This window comes from Marmota flaviventris, chromosome 15 (assembly GCF_047511675.1).
Source record: "Marmota flaviventris isolate mMarFla1 chromosome 15, mMarFla1.hap1, whole genome shotgun sequence".
Taxonomy (NCBI): Eukaryota; Metazoa; Chordata; class Mammalia; order Rodentia; family Sciuridae; genus Marmota; species Marmota flaviventris.
Window position 1 is genome coordinate 3530522 of NC_092512.1, and position 20963 is coordinate 3551484.

The 20963-nt window shown below is 44.5% G+C and overlaps 1 protein-coding gene across 1 annotated transcript in view; it reads left to right on the forward strand.

Moving 5' to 3' along the window:
• Trappc9 (trafficking protein particle complex subunit 9) overlaps window positions 1-20963 on the forward strand; it is a 501861-nt gene that overhangs the window by 11737 nt on the left and 469161 nt on the right. Inside the window, exons 4-6 of the mRNA XM_071602098.1 lie at window positions 2265-2393; window positions 8370-8396; window positions 20319-20440. Coding sequence (XP_071458199.1) covers window positions 2265-2393; window positions 8370-8396; window positions 20319-20440 — 278 coding nt within the window. The remainder of the gene's footprint in view (window positions 1-2264; window positions 2394-8369; window positions 8397-20318; window positions 20441-20963) is intronic.

The following is a 20963-nucleotide window of genomic DNA, read 5'->3' on the forward strand; positions in this document are numbered from 1 at the left end:
ACTGTTATGGCCCTTGCCCTCTGCTTAGGGTGCCATTGCTCACGCCTTTACCTCCTGCCCATTCATCAAAACCTCCTCCATACATCAGACGATGAGGGGATGAGCAGGTGGACATTCCATAATGTCCATAACGTGGGATGTTACTCAGCCATAAAAACCAAAGAAATAGTCCCAGCAACTCAGGAGGCTGAGGCAGGAGGATTGCAAGTTCAAGGCCAGCCTCGGTAACTTAACAAGACCCTGCCTCAAAATAAAAAATAAATAGAGCTGGGGATGGTAAGCACCCCTGGGTTTAATCCCTAGTATCCCTGCCCCCTCAAAAAAAGTCCTCAAAAAAGAATGAAATACTGACATCTCTGTAGCATGGGTGGGCCTTGAAAACCTTGTGCTGAGCCAGATAGGGCATGGTCCCATTTATATGATATATTCAGAATAGGCAGACCAGTGGATGTGGAAGGCAGGCCCATGTTGGGAGGGCCTGGGAAGGAAGTGGTGGCTAATGGCCAGCTGCCTTCTGGGATGGTGAAAATACCCTGGCATCAGGTGGTGATGGTGGTACAACTGTGGATAGTTCAACGTGGCTGAACTGCACACTTGAAGAAGATGAGTCTGTAGTGATTTATATTTCAACTTTAAAATTTAAAGGACAAAAAAAGCTAAAACCCACTTTGAAGAACAGCAATCATGTAGGGCTGGAGTTGGGCCTGGAAATGCTTGTCAATGAGTTTTCCTTTGCGGATGGCATCTGCTGGCAGTGGGAATTTGGAGTGTGGACTAGGGTTTTCCATCGGGTGTCCTGTAAATAAATGCCTGTTAGGTGACAGGTTCATAGGCTTTTTCCTTGAGGTTGACAGCTTAGTGAGGGGGCTGTCACCCACTTAGAATAAACCAAGTCAGAATGAAGGAGTAAAGTGAGTTCTGACGTAGTTGAACACAGACATCTTCAGTGTGTGTGACATACTTAAAATGGGCTTGAGGAGTCCATAATTTGGCTTCTTGAAGAGAATAGAGAAATACAAGTGGGGAAAGAGAGGAAACGAGAGCCAGGAATAGATGGGAAGGAAAGCAGGAGCAGGGGAAGGCTCTAGCAGGAGGCAGAGACAGCCTCAATGCTCCCTGGTTTTCCCTGGAAGTGGCCTTGGGAGTGCCCGCCTTCCCGGCAGATGTGCTGGACTCCAAGATGCCATGAGACCCTGGCGCAATGGTGCCCGCTCAATGCAGGGCGCCCTGAGGGGCAGCTCCTGAGGAAGTGTGCCAGAGGTCCCAGCTGGCACCATGCATCCTTCCCCTTGGTCGCTCCGAGGGTAGGGTGGCGTTTTCCAGAGGCTGCGCAGCATCTGCACTGGTACAGACTCCAGGAGAAGCAAGCCGGAGACTCTGCTGGCTTGTAGCAAATCAGGTGTTAAGGAAATTTTAAAATGGTGAAGTAAGGCTATTTTTCCAGTATGTTATTTTTGTTTTGGAAGACAGTTATTTTCATTAAAATAGGGTGATTAGTTTATTATTATTTTAAAAGGAATTAATACTTAAATATTTAAATCCTATCTCAGTTTTATTTTATAACATGGCAAATACCTATAGATATAAACCACATTAAAAAAAAAGGTTTTTGTGGTCCTTAGTAATTTAGTAATTTAGTGTTGAGAAATTTTGAGAGCAGAAGTTTAAGCACCACTGAATTAATGAGTAAAGGTGATAAGGGTGAACTTGGGAGCACGACCTGCAAGCCGCTGGTGTGGCTTTAGATTACGAGGGAGTGCCTGTTTGGCAGGAGGACAGGGTGCACCTCTGCATGGCTCGTGGGAGGAGCCAGCCTGAACATGTTTGTTGCAGTCCCAAGAGCAGCGGACACACATTGGTGTGGGTGGCGCTGCTCTAAACATCTTCAGCACCAGGCATGTGATGCATCCTGTCTCTGCAGGTCTAGCACCAGCCCAGAGCCTGCCCTGTCCAGGTGTGCAGGTGCTGCTCCCGTGGATGAAGCGGTGAGCAGGTGCATGTTTCACCAGTGCACCCCCCTGCACTGTGGCACCTGGAGCCTCGTGGGTTGCCAGCCCTGACGAGGGCCTGTGAAAGCAGGGTGGCCAGTTTCTGTGTGTAGCATAACCATTGATGTTTAGGTTTGATTTTTGTTTTGAGGAAAAAACTGATGTTTTCAAATAATCTAGCTGTTTAAATCATTTTTAGCTACCGTAAATTGAGTTATTTGCGGACCACTAACTTTACTATTTATTCCCCACTTCTTTTTTTCTTTTCACATCCAGCTGCCCTGGAAGGGTTGTGTTCTGCTTCTGTCATCTATCACTACCCTGGAGGGACTGGCGGCAAGGCTGGGTCTCGGAGGCTGCAGGGCAGCTCACTTCCGGCTGAAGCAGCCAACAGACATCGACCAGGTAAGCTCTGTTATTTCTTCTGGTCTCTGACTAACTTGCAGTCTTAAAAGAAAACAGGAGGAGTTTATTGCTTTTTCCTCTGAGTTAGGGCTGACCAGTGTTTATTAAATAAAGTATGAGGCCTTTTGAGTCAGAAATCTCGCAATGAGATGTTTTCTTCTGATTTTCTCGAGTGCTTATTCTTCTTACTGAGTGCAGTTGGTCATAGTGTTGGGTTGATTTCTGGAACTCTGGCATGGAATTCCATGGTGGAGCAGCCTTGGGGATCTGCATTGGCCCTTTTTCCCCATTTCTATTTTTGGGCGAGTCTGGTCCCAGAGGACAGTTTTAATTGCTAATTTAGGGCTTGGGCTATTCTTAGGTTTTCTGATAGGTGAAGCTCTCTTTAAGGAGTTAAATTTGATTTCTCATGTTTGTTGGCATAAATGACCAGTAAAAACACATCTTTGAAGGAGCAGACCCACAAGTCCAAGTGAACTTGAACCTTTGACCCATAACAAGTAAATTGGCCTTCATGGTGTGGGATATAGTCATCATGTTGCATAGGCCCCAAGTGTAGTGAAGAATGCAGAAACAAAACTGCGAGGTAGTTTTTGGTTCATGAGATTTTTGGGCATCCAAAAATTCTGCCCCCCCCAGACAGAAAGGATGGTTGTCAGTGTATGTTGGGGGTTTGCCCCTGAGGTGTTCATCCATTCACAGAGACCCCAGATACCTTTGGGTGCTGCCGCACAGCTGTCTGGATCCTGGTGGCCTGTGCAGCTCTTAGATGAGGCCTGACAGTTCTCAAGGGTATTTGATGGTTCTTTGGTGGGAGAGGCCCCTGGTGCATCTCATTAGGTGAGAGCAGAGTGAAGTGGGCTGGGAGGGTGTGGGGAGTAGAGGCTGGAGAGAGGAGTGTTTCTGCTTTTGCCTCCTGAGCTTTGGTCTCCTTTGTGAGGCTCTGGCTCAGGTGCCACTAGCCTTGTGCCTTGTGGTCATGACTGCTGTCCCTGTTTCTGTCCAGTCAGTCTCCGGGCGCTGACATCGTACACATGTGGAACACAGCAGCAGGTCCCTGTTTCTCTCTAAGGAAGCCCCTCTGCACTCTGGGAAGTGCCTTTCCACTGGTGTTCTTTTTTCTGAACTGTGGCTTGAGGTGTGGACTATTCTGCTGGTGTGATTAGTGAGATGAGAAGCCTTTCAGGCAGCCTTGCTGAATGTAGGAAGGAAAGTCTAAAGAAGTTGGAAAACTGCTCTGTCTGCAGTAGAAAATGTCTTTATGTAGTTCTCAGAGTGTAAAGATCTTGGAAACTTTTCCCTGTTGAAGACTGACTGTGGGGGGACTCTCCAGTGATGCCCAGGGGATGGCGGGGAGAGCAGGGACTCCCACACAGGAGCTGGAAGCCATTCGCCTCCTCAGAGGCAGGGCCTCGTGAGCAGATAGTGGCCCCATGTCCGTGTCAGCGTCAGGATTAGTGAGCTTGTAGCTGCCCCATCTCCTGGGAGCTTATGGCTTCTGCCGCCTGAGATGAGGGCCAGACCAGCTGATTGACACCTTTCCTATACTTGGAGGAGTGGGTATCTCAGTCCCCGTCTTCAGCAGTGGAAAGCAGAGGTATAGATGCTGGTTGCTGTCAGTGTGAACTGACGCAAGTTGTGTAATCTCCTGTGCCCCAGCTTCCTTATCTGTAAAACAGGGAAGGTGATAGTAGTACCTCACAGGGTCACTGAGAAGGTGGAATGAGATCACAGGTAAATTAGGACCCAGCACTTGGTGAGATTAGAAGCTGTTGCTATTACAACAGCTATTAACTACTGTTGCCAAATAATGATCTGAGTTCAAGAATATTATTGAAAGATTTTCGACATCTCAGATCTAGACTGCAGTTTTTTTTTTTTAACAGAGAGAGAGAGAGAGAGAGAGAGAGAGAGAGAGAATTTTAATATTTATTTTTGGTTTTCGGCGGACACAACATCTTTGTTTATATGTGGTGCTGAGGATTGAACCTAGGCCGCACGCATGCCAGGCGAGTGCACTACCACTTGAGCCACATTCCCAGCCCCTAGACTGCAGTTTTCAGGCATATTTCCTCTAAGATTGGGGCACTCACTCCCCTTAAAATTGAGTTATCTTAGCCTAACTGTAGTCCCTGCCTTGTTTTGCTTTAATTCTTTTTTTAATTCTTTCTTTTTTTCTTTAATTCTTCTTTTGTCTTAATTCAATTTTTAAAACTTTACTTTTGGTTCCACTAATAGTTTATTCTGGAGACTCGTGTATGAAACTGTAAGTCTGAGATTAACGGATGACACAGTGTATCCCAAAATTAATATTTCATTCTATAATTAATCCCTAAGAAAATGCTTATCATTGACTCACCAATGTTTCTTTTTATGGTCATCTCTACTTTTTGTTTTATCTGAACCCAGTAATAGTAGCCATCATTCTCAGAGTTATCCAGCAGTGTTGGGGTGGGGCCAGTGATAGAATCTGTGCTCAGTAGGCGCCGGGGGAGGGCTCTGGTCAGAATAGCAGAGAGTCATTCAGCACCCCAGGCCGGGGGGCCTGCCCAGGGCTCTACTGTGGTCCACAGAGTGGGTGTCAGAGGGTGGGTGCCAGTGCTTCTCTGCGAGGGACTGAGGCCAGGTGGTCTAGCTAGCTGGGGAGCTGCAGGGTTGGGATGTGATCCAGGTGCTCAAATGCATAGTGGTCCTTCTCAGCTACTGCAAGCAGCCCAGCCCGAAACCTGTGAGTGAGCGGCTTCTGTGGCCTTATGGGAAGAGATGTCATTGGAAATAAGAGCCAGAGTGGCCTAGGCTAAAGTCATGCCTTTTTACAGAGTCTTATTTGCAGCTAAACACCTAAAAGTCAAAATATATATTTTTTTACTTTCTTAACCTTTTAAGCATTAAGAACAACATATTGAAAATGATTCCAGTGCAAAAAACAAACAACAACAACCAAAAAAACCAAACAAAAAAATGTGGCTTGAAAATCCAGCTGTTGCTGAGTCACATTCTGTCCATTTTTCTAGTGATGTTGTTAGGAGAACTAGCTGTAAAGACTGAGTGGTTCTATGGAGTTTTTAGTCTGAAGAAAAGATCAACTTACTTAAGCTAGTGAGTTTTGAGAGAGTAGACCTCTGTATTCTTTCTTGATGGTGAATGTAGCTCTTGTGCAACTTGCCAGCTTTGTTTTTGTGGCCTGAATCTTTCTCCTCATTTGTGGGTGGGATGACAGTGGAACCTGCTGAGAGCCCCCAGTGTCCAGTACAGAGTAACTGTCACAGTGACAGACTGGGTGGCATCCACCTGTCAGCTTTCCTGTGTGGAGGAGAGGAAGGCAGTGTCACTAAATAGGCATGCTTTTTCAAGAACTTTTGTCTCTCAACAGTTGTGTCACCCTTTGGGAGTCACCATGCAAGGTACTGACACTGTCTACTGCTCCAAAATCAGTGATGGCTTCATGGTAGCAGGGTTCGGGATCAGTTGGGTTTTAGAATAGAGCAAAATACAGAGCCTGGGAGGAAGCCAGCCTGATTGCTGGATGGGCAGAGCCTGTGGCGCAGCCTACCCACTGTGGACCAGGAGGCTGCCCTGGGTGCCCCTGGTCCCTTCCTGGTCAGCTTAGTTTCTGTGAGCCTCTCTCTTTTGTTGACATGCAGGGGTGTGGAACTTTTTAGATTAATTACTGAATACCATCCCTTCCTGAAGCAGAATTCAGTATGTGCTAACTAAGCTTTTAGTCATGGTTTCTGAGCATCCTAGTTAACAAACTCCCCTCATCTCTTCTCAGTATGCAGGCAATTTATTTTGCTGTGTCTTTTTCAGCAGCTTGGATGGGCTTTTTGGCCATAGGTGGAGCTGTTGTACCTTTTTTTTTTTTTAAAGGCCTAATTTTCCTGTTTGTAAAGAAGATTTAAACAAGGTTGCTTTAATTTTATTTTTTTTATCTAGTGCTTCAGAATAGCACGATGTCCATTATTTCTGGATACCTGGAAAAAGCATTCCAGTTATATCTTATTTTTGTCTGTCATCTCAGCACGAACATCTTAGGCATGCTGTGAGAGAGTGGTGAAGCTGAACTTTCCTTCCAATATTAGAAACCAGCTGGCTGTGCCTTCGTGAGAGAGAGAGAGACCACCTCTGGAGCCCCTTAAAGCTGAGAAGAACTTTGAGCCCCTGGTCTTGCACCCTGCTGTGCATTCACTGGTGGGACTCATTTTCCAAATTCAGCCACGTGGGTCTGAACGCAGGCGCTGCACCAAGCCAGGTGCTCCTAGAGAGTCCTCTCGTCTGGGCAGGGGCTGCTGATATCTCTGCAGAGTGGTGAGAACAGGAGAAGGGGTACAGTGTTCAGCAGAGGGGAAAGACCTCGTGGAAAGCCCAGCCCCGCTGGCTAGTAGTTTCTGCGTTGGAGCCATGATTTCATAATTTTGAATAATTACTAAGGGACTAAACTAGGAGGAAATGGTTTTGTGAATAAAGGTCCAGTTAAGAAGTGAGCAGGCATCGAGGAGGGCACTGCTGAGGTGGCTAGAGGGTCAGTAGCCTTCCTGAACCCCTATTCCTGGTTACAGGCCAGGCCTAGGCTGAAGTGTGTGTCTATTGGTGAACATGTGCTGCCCCTCAGTAGCTCTCCTGCTTTCTGTCCAGCCAGTTGAGAGAGGAGACTAAAGAGCAGGAAGGTAGAGGGTGGGAATGCTACCTTCTGCTGATGAAGCCACATTGCAGTGAGCTCACAGGTGCAGGACAGTGGTTGTCAATACATGTCCCACCTCTAGCCAGGCCCCATCACGGGGGCTAGGGGGCTTACTGAGGGGACTACCTCCTCAGGCTTAAGCAGAGATCCTGAGTGCTTCCTGAGGGAGCCAGCACCAGGGGCAGGGTGGGGCAGATGAGGTGCTCAGTGGAAGGAAGCGCCTGTGCTTTATTTTAGTGGTGACTGCCAGGCTGTGGCAGAACAGATGGCCGTAGGCAGAATGGCTCCTCATGGCACCCATAGTCACGGGATTGTTCTGTATGGACAATGGAATGGTGAATGTGCTATTTGTAAGAGGAAGTTTTCAGGACACACCTTTTTGAATCCTATAAAACTGCTTAATGATGTTAATAGCTAATGATAAAACACGTCTGGAGCCACTAGTTCTCGGGGGTTGTGCTGTGATGGGAAATGACATTTTGCAGAGGAGACTAGCTGGGTCTCACGGATACTTGGGGATTTAGCAGATGACCAGGGCTTTCACAGGATTTTCTTTTTCCCCGCTGTGGTTCTGGGGATTGAATCCAGGACCTTGTGCAAGGCAAGCACTGAGCTATATCCAACTGAGCTATATCCCCAGCCCTCACAGGCTTTTTGATAGTAATAAAGTCAATTATTTTAAACTAAATACAAAGTTATCTTCTAAACACTGGAAATCCTTTGCTCAATCAAGTGTCCAGTAATTCAGTGTGTGTGTGTGTGTGTGTGTGTGTGTGTGTGTGTGTGAGAGAGAGAGAGAGAGAGAGAGAGAGAGAGAGAGAGAGAGCGCGCGCAAGTGAGTGAGCTGTGGGGAGTGAGGAGGGAGTGGAGAGATCTAGATGGCTGCCTGGTTTAGGGAAGTAGTGGTAAGTTCCACAGTACCTCTGGCCCCTCCTCTCTCTTGTTTCAAGGTGCTGACCTACACTTGCACAAACAATATTCCTTTCTCACTCGGCTTATTTGTGGAAATAAGAAACTCGCACACTTGTTTAAGAAGAGTTGGAGCAGGAGTTAAGAAGGTGGGGGCCCAGAAGTGTGGAGGCACTTAGCTGTTGGTGGAGGGCGTGGTAACAGGGGCTTTTCTTTCTTTCCTCCTGCAACACAAAGGCCCTGTACTGGGAACACACTGACTTGCCTTTCTGATTACCTTCAAGTGTCCAGCTTTTCAACGCTATGTGAATTATGAAATGTGTTTTAGTAGTTAAAAAGTAGTTTTGTTTTCCAAATAAAAGACCCTAATCTGTTCTCTCTTCCAGGGGCACAGGAAGTTCTCATTGATCCAGGTACATCATCTATGTGCTTAGTTTCTTTTGGTTATTTTTTTTTTTTTTAAGTGCTTGTTTCATGGTGGTGTGAATGAATTGTTAAAATTTCTGGATTGTGATCTTGGGAACATTCTGATTTAAGAAACTTTAAATCAGAACTGTTAAAAACCTGATTATTATTTGGTCCTTGTTTGATGGGGCACGCTATTGCTTTGTGTTGTCTGTTGAAGAAGAAAATTCTTGCCCTAGCATGGTTAAGTGAATATGTGCCTTAGTTCTCTGAGTGCACTGTGCATGCCTGTCCTGTCAGTTTTGAATTCATTTATAATAATGACTTCACTCCGATTCTGTGGCTGTGCTCCTTTCAAATGACTTCAAATTCTCTACTGCATTTCGCACATGTGTTCATAATGGGGAAAGAAATTTTGCATTTTTTTGCACAGGTGGGTTTTTCTTTCCCTTCTTCATACCTTCTGTAATTAACATAGCAAAAATCTATCCTGTTTCAGTGCTCAATCATTTTGTGATGAGCGCTGGTGTTTTCTGGTCTCCTCTGAAGAACAGTCAGGCAGGGCACTTCCATGGCACAGGGTGGTTATCCACGTTTGTCCCCCATATCTCTCCATTCTGAAATGCAGCTGCCTCAGGTTTGGAGACTCTGTTTTAATATTTGTGTCCCCTCCTTTCTCTAGATTGGTGGCTCAAGATTTTGTAGGGTTTGTGGAAAGCGCAGAGGAAGGACAACAAAGTGCCTTTGCTTTCAGGAGACTCAGTTGCCGCTGGGGCCTGTGTGCAGGGCCTTCCCGCTCCAGCTGAGTGTATGTGCCACTCCAGGGCTCAGTTGACCTGGGGCTGATGTTTGACCAGGAGACACTTACTGAGCCTGGACCAGCTCATTGTGCCTCATAGGAGATGTTAAATTTCCCTGTGTTACCGCATTGCTTGTACAAGTGGCTAGAGCTACTTCTAAAAGTCAGATGTTTCTTCCAATTAAAAAAAATTAGTTGAGATAAAGAATATTTTATAAATTTTTGCAAAGTTTCAAAATAAATTGTGTAGAGATGAGATTGGTTTGGGGTGCTGGGAGAGGGGTGACGGCAATCACCAGCCTCGTTATTCAGGGACATCTGGATCATGCTACCGAGGGGAAGGCTGCTGGGAAAGGACGTGGACCCTGGCTGGCACTGGCTTGAGGGTGCCTTCTGCAGGTGTCCCCACGAGAGCAGTGTGGACCTGCCTGCCTGCCAAGGGGCAGCAAGGAGGCAGCCTCCCCCACTGCTGCAGGGCACGACATTTTTTTTTTTTTAATTGAACCTAGGGGTGCTCTACCATTGGCTATAGCCTGTCCTTTTTACTTTTAATTCTGAGACAGGCTGGCCTTGAACTTGTGATCCTTTTGTCTCAGCCTTCCCACTTGCTGGGATTAGAGGAGTATGCCACTGTGCCCAGCTTGTGAGGTCTTTGGGTGGAGACTGAACACATCTGATGAGAGCTGGCTGTCTTCTCAACCTCCCTTCTCTGCTGCTCCAACCCTTGAAGATGTGCTAGCAGCAGGGGTACTGGTGGGGGTCGCTCTGCAGCTCTCAGGAGGCTCTGAGTATAAAGAGCTAATGCTCCCTCAGGGGTGATAGGATTGCTTCGCCCTGCAGAAAGCCCATCCACATGCAGCCATTCCATTGCAAAATATCCCACTTTTATTTATTTATTTTAAGTTTTTATTTGGTCTAATTAGTTTTATATGACAATAGAATGCATTTTGACACTTCATACATAAATGGGGTATAACTTCTCATTCTTCTGGTTGTACATGATGTAGAGTTAGATTGTATAAATCACATATGCATGTAGGGTAAATAATGTCTGGTTCATTCTACTATCATTCCTACCCCAGTTCCCTCCCTTCCCTTCACTCCCTTCTGTCTAGTCCATAGTACCTCTATTCTTCCCTAGCCACCCCCCCATTTTATTCATTTTTGAGTTTTTTTTTTAAATATTTTTTTAGTTGTTGATGGACTTTATTGTCTTTATTTTTATTTTTTATTTTTTTGTTTTTTTTTTTAATTTTTTAAATATCTTTTATTTTTAGTTATCGGCGGACACAACATCTTTGTTTGTATGTGGTGCTGAGGATCGAACCTGGGCCGCACGCATACCATGCGAGCGTGCTACCACTTGAGCCACATCCCCAGCCCCTGTCTTTATTTTTATGTGGTGCTGAGAATCGAACCCAGTGCCTCATGCATGCTAGGCGAGCACGCTACCACTGAGCCATAATCCCAGCCCCTAATTTTTGAGTTTTAAATGAAGATAGTATTTGTTTCCCCACAACTGTTTACAAAACCCCAAGAAAAGCTGGGCAGTCGGGGGGGGGGGGGTGTGTGCTGTGCTGCTTACTTGAGGGTGAGCTGTGTCCTCCGACCTGCACCCTGCGGGTTCTTGGCCTGCACTCCAGGCCGTGCTTCTCTTCTCACTGCTCTGTTCCTCCTAAACGCTGCACATTCAGCATGCCCTTGCTCAGGGACGCAGGGACGCTTCTGACGCTCCCTGGCTTGCACTTGCGCTCCCACCCCGTGGCGAGGGTTATTTCTTCCTGTGTGTTTGTCGCGTGAGAGCACTGCTCTCAGCTGCTTTGTTTTTAAAAGAACTTGAATGTAACTCCCCCGTTGAAAGTGTACGGTTGAGTGGGTTTCCGGTACTCATCAGAGTTGTGTGGCTGTAAGTACAGCTACTTTTAGGACATCACACCAACAAGCAACCCCTGCACCAATCACTATTGCTTCCTGTTCGTTCCCTCCACCCTCCTCCAGCTCGACTAGTAATTTACTTTCTTCTCTTCTATGATTTGCCTGATCTGCACGTTTCACATGAATGGGAACATATGACACATGGTCTTTTGTGACTGCCTTTTTTTGTACTGGGGGTTGAACCTAGAGGTGCTCTACCTCTGAACTACACCCCAGCTCTTGTTATTTTTTGTATTTTGAGGCAGGGTGTTTTAAGTTGCTTGCTGGCCTTGAACTTGTGACTCTTGGCCTGCTCCTGGGTGGCTGGGCCTCGTGGCTGTGTCTGCGCTGTCTCTTCTTCCTCCTAGTGCTCTTCTGCTCATCCTTTCTCTCAGCTGGATGTTGGTGTTGCTGGGAAGGACGGCGCTGGGAACACTTCGGTGCAGGTTTCCGGGTGACCTGTGTTTGAAGCTCTCATGTGCATCTGGCAGAAGAGTTGCCAGGTCACGTGTAGTTCAATGTTGAAAAGCCGCCACACTCTTTTCCTAAGTGGCCCCACCACTTTGCCTTCCCCCAGGGTGTGCAGGAGTTTCTTCCTCTCTGTCCTCACTGGCATCTGTTAGCCTCAGCCGTCCTAGCAGGTGTGAAGTGGTGCCTCCCTGTAGTTGTGGTTTGTGTTTCCTATAAAGCTGGTGAGCATCCTTTCCTGCGTTGATTGGTTATTGGTATATTCCCTTTGGAAAAATGTTTATTTGGGTCCCTTATCCCTTATTTTTTAAATTGGGCTGTTTTTTTTTTTTTTTTTGTTTTTTTACTGTTAAGTTGTAACAGTTGTTTTCATATTGTAGATGGGAGTCACTTACCAGCTGTGGAATTGGTAGAACCTGGTGGTCCAACAGCATCCTCAGACAGTAGTGTTCGTGAGCCTGCATCTGCAAGCCGAGTCTTGACACAGCCCTGTTGTGGCTGTTGTGGGTTTCACAAGGGGAATGTTAGGTCTAGATGACCCAGAAGCACCTGTGGTCTGGTAGGCTTGAGGAGCTCCACCAGCCCCCCAAGACGTTTTCACTGTGGCAGAACTGTCCTAGACACATTATGGCTAACGGCAGAGTAGACTCGTTAACTAGATTTGAGAGAGACATGTAATACTGGCTGCTTGTCTTAATTAAAATATTCTGCTTTCATTAAAGTAATTAGTACCCATGAGTAAACAAAAATTAAGTTTGCATTTGTATGGGACATAGGGGCAAACTTCGTATTAAATTTTCTGTTTTTCAGAGCGTGTTATAGCTTTTCAACAAGGTTCTAACTTTAGAATTCTATTTTAAACATCACTCCCAGCTCTAATGTTGTTTGACCGAGTTTGTCCTGTCTTATGCACAGATTTCCACTTTCTTGTAGGTAAAGATTCTCCTTTCATTATATTGGGTTAGTGTTAAGAGTTATAGGGCTTCTAGGCCTTTTTTGTCCCTATATTTGAAGTTGGCTGTCAAATGGGATATTACCTGTATTTCTTTGGTTTTCATTATGCAGTTAGAATTTTTGAAAGTGAATTTGTTTTAATATGTTACATATGCTTCCCAAGGAACTCGATGTTCTTGAGTTTTTAACATATAAAAAGCTTAAATGCTCTCTTGTTTGTAAGTTTTTTCCCACTGGGTATTTGTTTACTCTTTATTCTTAAAATTTTTTTCTTTTTAAGGAATAAGTGTGCATGTTTTAAAAAATGATCATTTTCTCCCTTATTATATAGATCATGTTCATTGTAGAAAATTTAGGAAGTAAGAGTAAGTAGGTAAATTGTAAGGTTACTCCTCCCTCACCCCAGATAAGATATGTAAATTTTATAATCTGGAGGTGAAGCCCTCCAAATTTCTTCTTTTGTTTTGAGATGTTTTTGATTATTCCACATCCCTTGAATGTTCGTCTGAATTTTATTATTATTATTATTATTATTTTTTTTTTAAAGAAAGAGTGAGAGAGTGAGAGAGAGAGAATTTTAATATTTATTTTTTAATTTTCGGCGGACACAACATCTTTGTTTGTATGTGGTGCTGAGGATCGAACCCGGGCCGCACGCATGCCAGGCGAGCGCGCTACCGCTTGAGCCACATCCCCAGCCCTCGTCTGAATTTTAGGATCAGATAGTCAATTTCTACAAAGATTCTAGCTTCGATTTTGGTAGGGATTCTATTGAGTCTGTGTGTCAATTTGGGGAATATTGCCCTCTTAAGAATATTTTTTCCTCCAGACCTTGGGCACGGGGCGGCTTTCCATTATCTTTGTCAGCATCCTTGTTGTGTGGTTACCCCTGGGATTTAGCCCTTCGAGGCTAAGTACTTATCACTGAGCTGGATCCTCAATCCTATCTTTAATTTTTTTCAGCAGTGGCTGGGGTTTTCAGAGTATCCCATCATATTTTTTTTTTTAAATTTATTTTTTATTGTTTTTTGTTGATGGGCCTTTATTTTATCCATTTATTTATTTTTATGTGGTGCTGAGAATCGAACCCAGGGCCTCACACATGCCAGGCAAGTGCTCTACCACTGAGCCGCAACCCCAGCCCCTTTTTATTGTTTTTTGGTACTGAGGATTGGACCCAGGCCGCTTTACCACTGAGCCACATCCTCAGCCTATTTTACTTTCTGTTTTGAGATGAGGTCTTGCTAAGTTACCAAGGGTCAAACTCAGTTGCTGAGGCTGGCCTTGAACTTGAGATCCTCTTACCTCAGCTGCCCAAGCTTCTGGGCACCAGGTTTATGCGTAAGAAGTTTCATCTTTTTCGTGTTATTGTGAAGGGAATTGTCGTCTTACTTGCATTTTCAGATGATTCATTGTGAGCATATGTGAGCACAGTTAATCTTTGGACCTTGCTGGACTGACTTGTTAGCTCTGGGGGTTTCCTAGTGGATCCCTTGGGGTTTTCTCTATGTAAGAATGTGTGTCACCTGAAGATAGAGGAAGTCTGCTGCTTCTTTCCCACTGGGAGGCCCAGTCTTACTCCTGATCTTACAGGGAAACGTTGGGTCTTTCACCACCAAGTGTGATGAGCTGTGGGTGTTCACGGGTGCCTTTCTCGGGCTGAGGACACCTTCTGTTCCTGTGTGCAGAGCGTTTTTGTCATGGGGTATTGGGTTTGTCCGTGCTCTTGCTGTCTCTTGAGATGGTCGTGTTTTTGTTTCTCCTTTATTCTACTCACATCTGTGTTGCATTAGTTAATTCTCAGATGCTAAGCCAACCTTATGTTTCTGAAACCAATCTCTCTTGATTGTGTTGCACAATCCTTTTATATCTTGCTGGATTCAGTCCACTAATATTTTTTGAGGAGTTTTACATCTATATTTGTGAGAGAGAATTGTCTGTAGTTCTTTGTTGCTTTGGTGCTTTTTTTTGGTTTTGTTATCAGGGCAGCGTTGGCTCCATAGAATGAGTTGGTTAGAATTCCTCTTAGATTTTTTAGAATTGTGTGAAGAATTGGTATTAATTTGTTTTTAAGTCTTTGGTAGAGTTCCACATTGAAACTATCTGTACCCAGGTGAAATTTTTTGATTATTGATTCAATATCTTTACTTATGTGTGTATTCCAATTTTCTTCTTCTTCTTCTTCAGTTGGTTTTGGTAGTTTGTGTCTTTCCCAGAGTCTCATCTAGATTACACAGTGTACTGGCTTGTGGGTGAGTGTTCCTAGTGTTCCTGGGTCTTCCCGTCCAGCTCTGTGAGGCTGTGCTAGTGTTTGCTCTCTCAGCCCTGATTTTAGTGATTACAGTCTGTCGCCCACCTTCCTTCCTTCCTTCCTTCCTTCCTTCCTTCCTTCCTTCCTTCCTTCCTTCCTTCCTTTCTTTCTTTGGCTATTTATCAATTTTGTTGATTACCTTAAAAAAACAAACTTTGTGATTTTGTTGATTTGATTTTTCTGTTATTTTTTTTTTAATATTTATTTTTTGGTTGTAACTGGACGCAATATTCTTTATTTTATTTATTTATTTTTATGTGGTGCTGAGGCTCGAACCCAGGGCCTCCCACATGCTAGGTGAGCGCTCCATAGCTGAGCCACAATCCCAGCCCCTTTTCTGTTATTTTTGGATTTCATTTATTTCTTCTCTCATCTTTTCTACTTCTTCTCTTTTGCTTGCTTTGAATTTAGTTGTCTTCTTTTTCTAGTTTCTTAAATTATTGGCTCAAGATCTTCCTTTCTTTTTCTTTTTAAATTAAAGTTAAGTTTTTTTTTTGCAGTTTTGAAACGGGAATGGACCCAAGGACTCACCCATATTATGCTAGGCAAGCACTCTACCCCTAAGCCGCACTCCCAGCCCTTTTTATTTTATTCTAAGACAGGGTCTCACTGAGTTGTCCAAGCTGGTTTTGAACTTGCCATCCTCTTGTCTCAGCCTCTCTAATAGCTGGGATTATAGGTGTGCTCCATTGTGTCCCTGATGGTGACTTTTTTTTTTTTGTGGTACTGGAGATTGAACCCAGGGGTTCTCTGCCACCCCAGCCCGTTTCATTTATTTGAGACAGGATCTGTCTTGAACTTGGAATCCTCCTGCCTCAGACTCCTGAGTGGCTAGGACAACACACAGGTATGCTGACTCTTTGAACACAATGTGCCCTGCTCTGGTAGCATGGTCCCCTGTCCTGCCCAGTGCCTGGAACATGGGAGGTGTTAGGAGTGAAGCACTCAGTCATTCTGAGCTGTGATCTTAGTTTGTAATTGGTCTTCTGCACATTCATTTCATTTATATTTCCAATTTTACATATTTAGGGCTTCAATTGCTACTGAAATACATTCTATTTTAATAGAATTATTTTATAATTTATTGAATTTATCAGAATTCTCATTTTTAATTGTTGATTTCTTTTTCTTTTGGCACTGGAGATTGAACTCAAGGGCTCTCAACCACTGAGCTGATCCCCAGCCCCATTTTGTATTTTATTTAGACACAGGGTCTCACTGAGTTGCTTAGTGTCTCACTAAATTGCTGAGGCTGGCTTTGAACTCTCTATCCTCCTGCTTCATCCTCCTAAGCCGTGAGGATTATAGATGTGTACCACTGTGCCTGGATTAATTGTTGATTTTGAAACAATTTAAAGCCCAGGTCTTACAAAACAGTTTAAAGATTAGTACCTAGTATTTGGTGTACTCATGAAGACCCAGCAGTTAGCTTAGTCTTGGCTTTATGATCTGAGCTCTGTGTGTCATGTGTATTTTTTTTTTTTGAGCTATTTGAGTGAGCTGTAGGTTTGATGCTTTCCCCAATGCCTCGGGTGTGTTTCCAGGGACAGTGTCATCACAGAAGTGGTGTGGTGGTTACAGTCAGGGAATTTAACCTTCATGTGATACCTTTCTGTGGACCTTTCAGGTCCATTTAAAAAAAATTTTGTTGGTGTATTATAATTATACATAGTAGCGGGATTCACTGGGCCACGTTTGTACATGCATGCAGCATGATTTGGTCAGTCTCCTTCCGCAGTACCTCTGCATGAAGCTGGAATTTAGGGACTGTTGGGGCTCCTTCTGCCACTGTGTTAGGATGCTGTGTGCAGCATTGTGGGTGGACCTTCTCGATTGGTTCTGTGATGCTCCCTATCAGTGCTTACCTATTTATTTGAAATGTAGTTGTTTCTGTTTGTATTCCATCAATAGGTTCCCTCACCTTTATTGATTTATTTTTAGTCTAGAAAACATCATAATGGTTAAAAAAGTAAAAAACTATATGAAAAATTATATCTCGAGATGTGTCACTTCCCGTCTCATTTGGCACCTGGTTTTTACTTAACCCTGTAGGTGGCTTTTCTCTTGTGTTCCTTGGTTTTCCTCCTCTTTCTCTTTCTTCTTCTTTTTGGAAAAAACCAAAGATTTAAATATTTTTATTTCTCTTTCTTAGGCAAAGTGTAGGATGCTACACTTTTATTGGGATGGTGGTGCTGGGGGTGGGGTCCCGGGGGTGGGGCCCAGGCCTCCTGTGTGCTCGGTAAGTGCTTTGCCACTGGGCTTCACCCTTAAGGCGCGTGTGCGCGTGCGTGTGTGTGTGTGTGTGTGTGTGTGGGGGGGGGGGTGCTGGGGGTTGAACCCAGGGCCTTGTGCGTGGTAGGCAAGCACTCTGCCAACTGAGCCACATCCCTCGCCCTCAGCTCAGCTCATTTAAAAAATATTCTATTGAATTTATGCTGGTTTTTCTCTCAGCTTTTATGACCTTTTCATGTTTCAGGGATATGCACTTTGTGATGTATGTTGTGAATATTTCCTCAGATGCTCATTTATGTATTGCTTTGTTTGTGGTATTTTGCTGTATGATTAGTAGGTTGAATATACATATATATACACATATATGTATGTATATACATATATGTATACACACACACACATATATATATATTTATTTATTATTATTTTTTGCTGCATTTGAGTCACAGTGGCCTTTCAACTATACCCAGGTTCTAAAGGAATTTGTCATGGATTTTGAGCCTCTTTAGGTTTTCGGTTTACCTGTAGATCCCGGACCCATTTGCAGTTTGTTTTGGTGTTTGCTGGAGGGGAGGGTCTTCTTTCCCTGTCAGAGGTGGCTGTCTAGGTGTCCCAGCACCCCAGGGAGAAGGCCCCTCTCAAGCCCTGTTACCTCAGGGCTGTGTCTCGCTGCTGCAGGCTGTGTCTCTTGGCTAGTTCAACTTCCAGGCTCATGGAATCACTGTCTTGTATTGGTGGCAGTTGGGAGGCATGGCTTTGAAGCCTTATTGACCCCAGCGTGGTAGCTGCTACAGGAATTATTGCCACCTAAGGACTGCTCCCGTCTCAGCTCCTCTCTATCTCGATGGCTTTGCCTCTCTCTCCAGTCACTGGTCTCTGCTTTACTACTCCCTCTTTTTCTTGCTTTGTTCTGTGTTTCTGAGTTCCTATTTTGTGCCTTATATACACTCCTGCATGAAGTATGAGCTTACGACTACTTAGCTAGTGATGGCAGGGTTGCAGGTGCTTCCCTGAGAGTGGGCATGCTGCTGTCTCAGCCTGCCCGAACACGGGTTCCCTGCAGTAGTGCAGGGCTATTGGTCTGGAAGGCACTGTTTCCCTGGCCCACAGGAATGTTCCATGGGGTTGTCAGGACTGTGGCTGTGAGGAAAGAGCAAGTCTACTGGGCTCTAGGATTTTTAGAGCTTGTTATTCTTTTATTTTTATTTTATTTTTTTTTAAAATATTTTATTTACATTTTAGTTTTCGGCAGACACAACATCTTTGTTTGTATGTGGTGCTGAGGATCGAACCTGGGCTGCACCCATGCCAGGGGAGCACGCTACCACTTGAGCCACATCCCCAGCCCCTTGTTATTCTTTTATTGAGTGAAATTAAATCAGTCTGATGCAGTAGTGCTCCCTAGTGCTCTGCTCTGCCTGCCTGCCCACAGATGGCACTGTCGATGACGTCTGCTCCAGCCTTGGGTTTGGAGTTAAGTTACTCAGAGAGCCCTCGGTGTTGACATCCTTTCTCCAAAGATGGAGTAGCATCTGGGAGCCTCTCCGGTGCTTTGATCCTGTGCTACATGACGGAGGAAATGAGGTCCCATGTGAGAAGCAAACAGCCTACTTCATTCTTACCCCCGATAGCTCCCCTTTCCTTTCTCTAGGGGAAAAAGAATGACAATAATGCAAAGGTAATTTGTTAGCACTGATGAGACAAATTAAGACACCTTGTCGTTTATTAAATCCTAATTTGTGCCAGAATTGAATGTATTATAAGCCTGGGGAACACGCAGAGCAGTGAACATAACATAGCATGATGGTTACAACCCCCCAGGCTGGTCCTCGGAGCTCCTAGCAAGAACACTGTCCCTTGGGGACCTGCCCCTGCCCTGTACAAGTGGGGCTCCTTTTGAGCTCCTCTCTCTTGGGGCTGGCCACAGGAGGGCAGTCCTCGGAGCAGGAGTGCAGGGTGCTACTTTGTGGTAGTGCGATGACCACCCTGTGTGAACTTTGCTCCCAAGGGACCCCTGAGTTCTGTGGCACACAGACTGGGTCACAGGCTCTTGCTGATCTGAATGTATTATTTGAAAAGGACATATTTTAGATATTTTTCTAAGTAAGTCCTTCCCTGTTATTATTTATAGTTTTTTCCTCTTATTTCTTGCTGTAATTTTTACAAAATTGATAAGAAACAAAACTGCAAGCCACCTGCCTTTCTGAGATTTTGGTTAGAGTTCTTTGTCTTGTGGCTGGGAGAGAATTTTGCACGTGGAATTTTCTTTGTTCTTGGTGTGTATTTTCTCTATTTGTTGGTCTGTCACCATTCATCTTTCCACTTACCTGTCTATTCATTCTCTCTTCTGTCTTGGTCCAACAAGTATTTGAGGCAGCTTACAGAATTAGAGAGTGAAGACATACAGGTGAGGAAGTTGGATGCAGATTAGAAACCAGGGTGAGCAAAGAGCTCACGGAGCTGGGAGCAGTGCAAGTAGCACATCCTGGTTGTGCACAGCTGCAGACAGTAGTGAACTCGTCCTCAGCCTAGGAAGGAACGGGGTGGGGTACAAGGGGGTGCAAGTATGCAGGGGGGTGTTGAGAGAAGCCCAACATTTCCTGCTACTAGACCTTAGGAGTGTTCTGTGAAACCAAAGAACATTTCATCCTTTTTCTCCTGCTAGAATTCTCTATGTAGTTGGTTGTGTTTAAAATGGCGGTTTCTCCAGAACTCTTCCCTGTGGGGGCTTGATGGCTGGGGAATTAGGTGGTTCTGTTTATTGACTGGCTTTGGTCAGAAGTAGAAAATGACAGCCATGGAAAGGAGGGTAGTAGTTTTAGGTTATTATTATTATTTTTTAATGCTGTGCAGTTCAGAAAATGTTTCCTATGGTTTGTTTCCTTTGAGGATGCAGTGTGGGCCCTTGCCAGCAAGAAGCGCTTCAAGCTGAGAGAGGGCCGTGACTTCACCCATCTCAAGACGGCTAAGATGGTTTTTTATAAACTTGTCACTTTTATGCCATGCATTTCATACTCTTTAATACAAAGTTCCAACAGGGAGGAAGACTTACTCAGAGTTAACTTTTAATGTAGTGCTTTGGGGGTAAGACTTGGAGGAAGAAGATGGTCTGTGAAGACTTTAAACACTGTTTCCTTGTTCAGAGTTCAGTAGGACGTGTTTAGGTTTTACCTTATTCATGCTTTTCTTTAAACTAACAAAAAAGTGACACTTAAAAAGCAAAGGATTATTGTGTGTTTCCTGCATTTGCAGGTGCCCTCACGACCAACGGCATAAACCCCGACACCAGCACTGAAATCGGGCGTGCCAAGAACTGCCTCAGCCCCGAGGACATCATCGACAAGTACAAGGAGGCCATTTCCTACTACAGCAAGGTGACTTTTCCACTGAATGTTATGCATGTCGCGTTGTTTCAGTCAGGAGTTTGTGGTGTGGTAAGTGTGCACATGTTGTTCTCAAGTGCATGATACTGTGCGTTTAAAGTGGGTTTTGTTTTAACACAGTATGTGTTTAATGAAGTATGTTTGGAAAAAGGGGAAAGAGGCTGTTGTCACCTCAGTAGTCCGATGACCATTATGAACATTCAGTACCTGTCTTCTGTCTTCTTTGTCATTGTGCACTATTCATGTCGTGGAGGGGCTACACTTACTGTCCTGTTTGCTGTGTGCTACAGTGTGTTTTTCATTAGGCATGTTGTGCGTTTTTCTTTCTTTTTTTTTTTTTAATTATTAGTTGTTCAAAACAATACAAAGCTCTTGACATATCATATTTTATACATTTGATTCAAGCAGATTATGAACTCCCATTTTTATCCCGTATACATATTGCAAATTCACATCGGTTGGTTACACATCCACTTTTTTACATACTGCCATATTAGTGTCTGTTGTATTCTGC